Here is a 5,421-nt window from a genome sequence, read left to right as displayed (position 1 = left end):
CCCCCCCCCCCCCCCCAGGGGGGGCTGAGCTGGCCACCAAAAAAAGAAAAGAGAATAGATTAAACAGATCCTCAAAGACCACAAACAACTTAAGTTTTAAACTTTACAGGCATTCAGCTAACAAAGTTGATATGGAAGAAAACAAACAAAAAAAATACTCAGACATGTCTATGGTGTAATATTAGATTTAATTCCCATGTACTTTTTGATTCATCAGAAGCAAAGTGTTTCCTGAAATACATGTGCAAAATTTGAAATACATAGAGAAAATAAATCCTAATATATTACTCCCTTATATTTGTAGCATGGGGGTTAGGAAAACATTTAAATTGAGTTTTCCATAGTGAAAAATTAATGTTTTGTCTTTTTCAGGATGTAGAGTTACTGATGAAATTTTGCATCTAGTGCCAAATAAAGAAACTTTTAGACTCACCCTAAGGGCAGTCAAATTATGGGCAAAACGTAAGTACCAAGTCTTATATTTTCTATTATATTTTTAATTTTGTTACTGGTGATAAAGGCACATAGGAAAACTCAGCCTATTTATACCATCAGGGATTGAGTCCAGTAGACTTTGGAATAATTCCTTTTTCAGGTGTAATGATTATGTCCTCTGTTTGTAACTCTTCTTGCTTGGATGAAAGCTAAAACACCTCCAGATTTTCCATTTCAGGTTTTGGCCATATACATACATGCACACACTTCTATCTGTGTGAGAGATGATCAAATATATAGTGAGTTTTCTTAACTTATTGCTGTAGAAAAGACATTGCCAAGAATATAGGACAAGTATATTGAAAGCTGGGGAAAGCCAGGCATGGGTAGTGCACACCTGTAATCTCAACACAGGCAGGAGGAGTGCCGTGAGTTTGAAACCACCCTAGACTACCTAGTGAGTTCAAGACCTCTTGAACTACACAGCAAGACTGAAAATAAGCGGAGAGTACTTTGAGGGGAATTAATGGCAATATATCTTTTACTGTAGTAAATTTTTTGTTTGTTTTTGTGGAACCGGGGATTGAACTCAGGCCCTTGCATTTGCCAGGCAAGCACTTATTCTACTGAGTCATCTCGCTGGCCTTGTAGTAAAATTTTAGATATGTCTTATTTGCCTAGTCTCCACCTGGCACAGCAGATTCTATATTATTTGTATCTTCAGTTAGGTGTTGTTTAACATCTGAGAGATGCACTGTTAAATACAGATAATCCTCATTTTAACATGTCATCTGTTTAACAACTATTCAGACTTACAACTCACTGCTTACATTTATGGCCTATCTTTGTTTTGTATTATTCCATACATGTTTATAGAGGCTTGGTTTTGTTTTGTTTTGTTTTTGTAGCACCTTATTTATACAGTACTGATCATACTGTATAATACAGTGTTATGGTTCTGTTGTACATTAAAACGCTGCATGTAAGAGTTATACAGATAAAAACACAGTCAACAGGGGGCCGCCAGCTAGCTCAGCAGAGTAAAGGGCGTGCTGAGATGGCAGTTGAGACTGGGCACGGTGGCACATGCCTGTAATCCCAGTGCTTAGGAAGCTGAAAACAGGAGGGTCACTATGAGTCCCATCTACGTAGTGAGACCCTGTACACCCTGTAGACCCTGTCCTAAATTCATAAAAAAGAAAAGTCAACAGATTGATGTTTCTTTTGACCATTCTTTTGTTCTCAGTGTTGTAATGGATGTGCTATAGACAATTCCTCATTTAGCACCTAGCCACAAGATCATAACTGTCATTAAATGAGAAATGTTTCTAATTTCACTATGCAAACATAGAACACACTTCTGTAAATCTAAATGATAAAATATATTACACACTTAGGCTACAAGCCCACATACAGCATGTTACTGCATTGAATACTGTAGTTGTAGCACATTAGTATTTGTGTATTTAAAGATATTTAAGTGAAAAGGTAGATACCACTTAGCATGAATGGTGCTTGTAGGACTAGAAGTAGCTCTGAGTGAATCAGTGAATGAGTAGGCCATGAGTGTAGCATCAATGGCTGCTTGTCAATTTTAATATTGTGTTCCTAAGGGAAAAATTCTAAAAAAAACCACTCTTTTAAGAATGAAGTTATCCTATCAAATGGCAAGGATTGTATTATATCCTAAGAATAATTATATTAATTTTCCAGGACGTGGTATTTATTCCAACATGCTAGGATTCCTTGGTGGTGTCTCCTGGGCGATGCTAGTTGCAAGAACTTGCCAACTATATCCAAATGCAGCAGCCTCTACATTAGTTCATAAGTTTTTTTTAGTCTTTTCCAAATGGTAAGTATATGTACTTTGACTCTCCTCATTTCTGCCTATATATCAGTTTACTCAGAAATTTAAAAGCTATGCATGGGCTTTCTGATTTTTTAATACATTCCTTAATTTTTAAAAACTTCACAAATTTAAAGCAATGTTAGCACATCTAGATAGCATTTTATTTATTCATTTGTTTTTCTTTGATACCTAAGTACTGTATATATTTACAGGCAACCATGATGTTGTATTTTGCTATATTGCCATAATGTAATATACGTTATATGATACATCAAGATAAACATATTTGTCCCTTCAAATTTTTTTTTGAAGATGCACTAAATACTTTCCTTTTAGCTTTGATGAATATACAGTGCAATTAGCATTCCCTTTATTTGCTTTTCTGTGCAGTAGAACACTAAAGCATATTTCTCTCTCAAACTGAGTGCCTAGAGACCAACATTTCCTCATCCTTCTCCTTGCCTTATTTTTTGTAGCCTCCAGTGTGAATATTCTACTCTCAACCTCTGTAAAATCTATGTTCTTAGATTCTGTGAGGTCATGCAGTATTTTTCTTTGCCTGCTTATTTTACTAAACATAATGACCTCTAGTTCTCTCCATGTTGTCACAAATTACTGCATTTCATCTCTTTTTATGACTAAAGAACACATACTTTCTTGCAGGGAGTTGTAAATAAGGGCCTTTAGCTTGAGAAAGAGGTTACAATAGGTTCTGCTCTGCACATTACAACCTGTGAAGAGATGATTTAATCTCATCTGTAAGCTAAAAATGGCAATCCTAGCTAACACCTTGATTATTGATTTGTCACTATTTCCAGTAAATGTTAGTTCTTGCTATTACTAAATTATCAGAATTAAATTGAGGAAAGCAGATGAGAGGAAAGGAGAAGGTTCAGTCTAAATTAGTTACAACTAAGCAGGCCTGGTGGTACATATTTTGTAATCCCAGCTCTTCGGAGGCTGAGACCAGACGATCTCTAGAGTTTGACGCCAAGTAGGCTATATATGGAGTTCAGGGCCAGTCTAAACTACATAGTGAGGGCTGGGGATGTAGCTTGGTGACACAAGCGCCTGCTTGAACTGCATAGTGAGACCCTGTCTCAAAAACAAATTAGTTGCAGCTAATCAGAAAAGTACTATTTGTTCTTGCTGCGGAGAACACTGCTTCAGAGTACTCTTTTCCATTGTATACTTTATTCGTTTTTTTTTTTTTTTTTTTTTTTTTTTTTTTTTTTTTCTCGGAACTGGGGATTGAACTCAGGCCCTTGTGCTTGCCAGGCTAACCTTTATTCTACTAAGCCATCTCCCCAGCATAATCCTTTTTTTCTTTTCACTTTCTTTTAAAAAAAATTAAATACCCAGAACAGCTACTGTATAAAAGTTGGAACAGTCATGGTTTTAGTATTGTGTTTCATGTCTGAAGTGATATCCTGTAAGAGTTAATATGCCTTGTTTTTACGTTAGGGAATGGCCAAATCCTGTGCTATTGAAACAACCAGAAGAAAGCAATTTGAATTTGCCGGTCTGGGATCCCCGGGTATGTGATTTGCTATGGAGTTTCATTAAGGAAAGAACACTTTTTAAAATTATACAGTAAAGCTTATTCCCTTATCCCTGCTCATTTTCCTTCTTGTAGCTATTATCCTTTCCTTTCCTTTCCCGAATTTTTTAGTGCAGATGATTTGGATCACTAACATTGATTTAAATGTTATGTTGATAAAAATCACCCACATAAGACTACAGAAGTAGGTGTATCAATGATGGTGCCATAATCTAGTGTGAAAACTGTCTCATGAGCATTTACTCATAATGGACTTCACAGTGCACTTTTGATTAGTGGTCCCAAGACAGCATTATTCTTATATACCTTGTGTTTTAACTTGCTTTTAGAGTGAGTGCTCATCCCTCTGAATAACCAAAGGGAAATTATCCCGAGTGGATGCAGAAAAAGGATTAAGAATAATTGGACCAAATAATGTTTATTGCAGTTGTACTACTGCATTTTTTTGATTCTAAAAGGCCATTGTTTATAAGCTGCACCATCACTGTAACAGCATTTCTGAGAAAGAATACACTGTAATTTTCTTTGACTTTGACTGTCAGACCCATCTGACTTTAGAAAGAAATTTTGGCAAAGTGAAATGTTCTTGAGAGTTAAGGAAATCATAGCTGAGTGTGGTATTGCACACCTGTAGTCCCAGCACTTGGGAGACTGAGGGTGTGGCTACATTATGAGTTCAAGACTAGTTTGAACTGTACAGGGATACAAAACAAAAGGAAATTTATTTATGTATTTATTTTTAATTTTTTTTTTTTTTTGGCGGAACCAGGGATTGAACTCAGGCCCTTGCGCTTGCCAAGCAAGTGCTTGTTCTACTGAGCCATCTCCCCAGCCCCAGGAAATTTACTGTTAAATTTATATTTCATATTCTTCAGACTTTTGGGAAAATGAAGTTTACAGCTAAAATAAGAGAACAGATCAATTATTCTACTTCTTGGTTCACAGGTAAATCCATCAGATAGATACCATCTCATGCCCATAATCACCCCTGCATACCCACAGCAGAATTCTACATATAATGTGTCCACATCAACTCGAACAGTAATGGTAGAAGAATTTAAACAAGGTAAACATGTTGACCCCTTTCTCTTTTACATAATCCCACAAAGTTTTGATTGACAGTTTTATTCCCTATTGTATGTACCTATGTTTTGGCAGTTAGAAATATGTAATTTACTCTCCTTAAAATTTCTTCCAAATTTTCCCAAATGTGTATTAATACTAAAGCCAGAAATTAAGCCAACTCTGAGATAGCTGAACTTCATTTTTGTATTCTGAGAAACAACAGAATATATGTTTATGTTTTATGACTCAAGAATTTTTGGGGATAGAAGTTGGGATAGAAGTTTGGAAAAAAAAAAGTTTGGGAGTAAAGCAATAAAAGAAAATTTGAGTGTCTTTTCTGTCACTGTCTCTCATTTAGGTCTTGCAGTTACTGATGAAATTCTTCAAGGGAAATCTGATTGGTCTAAACTACTGGAGCCACCAAATTTCTTTCAAAAGTACAGGTATTTGAATTTTGCCTTTTGTGCATTGAGTGTATAAGAATGTTAGATTTGGAGAGGTGGTATCTGAT

General features: G+C 35.8%; 1 protein-coding gene across 1 annotated transcript in view; it reads left to right on the top strand.

Annotated features, from left to right (window-relative positions):
• Positions 1-5,421, top strand: part of Papolg (poly(A) polymerase gamma) — a 34,454-nt gene that overhangs the window by 16,310 nt on the left and 12,723 nt on the right. Inside the window, exons 7-11 of the mRNA XM_004636177.2 lie at positions 373-462; positions 2,149-2,287; positions 3,749-3,821; positions 4,791-4,911; positions 5,269-5,353. Coding sequence (XP_004636234.1) covers positions 373-462; positions 2,149-2,287; positions 3,749-3,821; positions 4,791-4,911; positions 5,269-5,353 — 508 coding nt within the window. The remainder of the gene's footprint in view (positions 1-372; positions 463-2,148; positions 2,288-3,748; positions 3,822-4,790; positions 4,912-5,268; positions 5,354-5,421) is intronic.

This window comes from Octodon degus, unplaced genomic scaffold (genome assembly GCF_000260255.1).
Source record: "Octodon degus isolate 3935 unplaced genomic scaffold, OctDeg1.0 scaffold00078, whole genome shotgun sequence".
NCBI classification, from domain to species: Eukaryota; Metazoa; Chordata; class Mammalia; order Rodentia; family Octodontidae; genus Octodon; species Octodon degus.
This window is presented reverse-complemented; position numbering and strand designations above follow the sequence as displayed.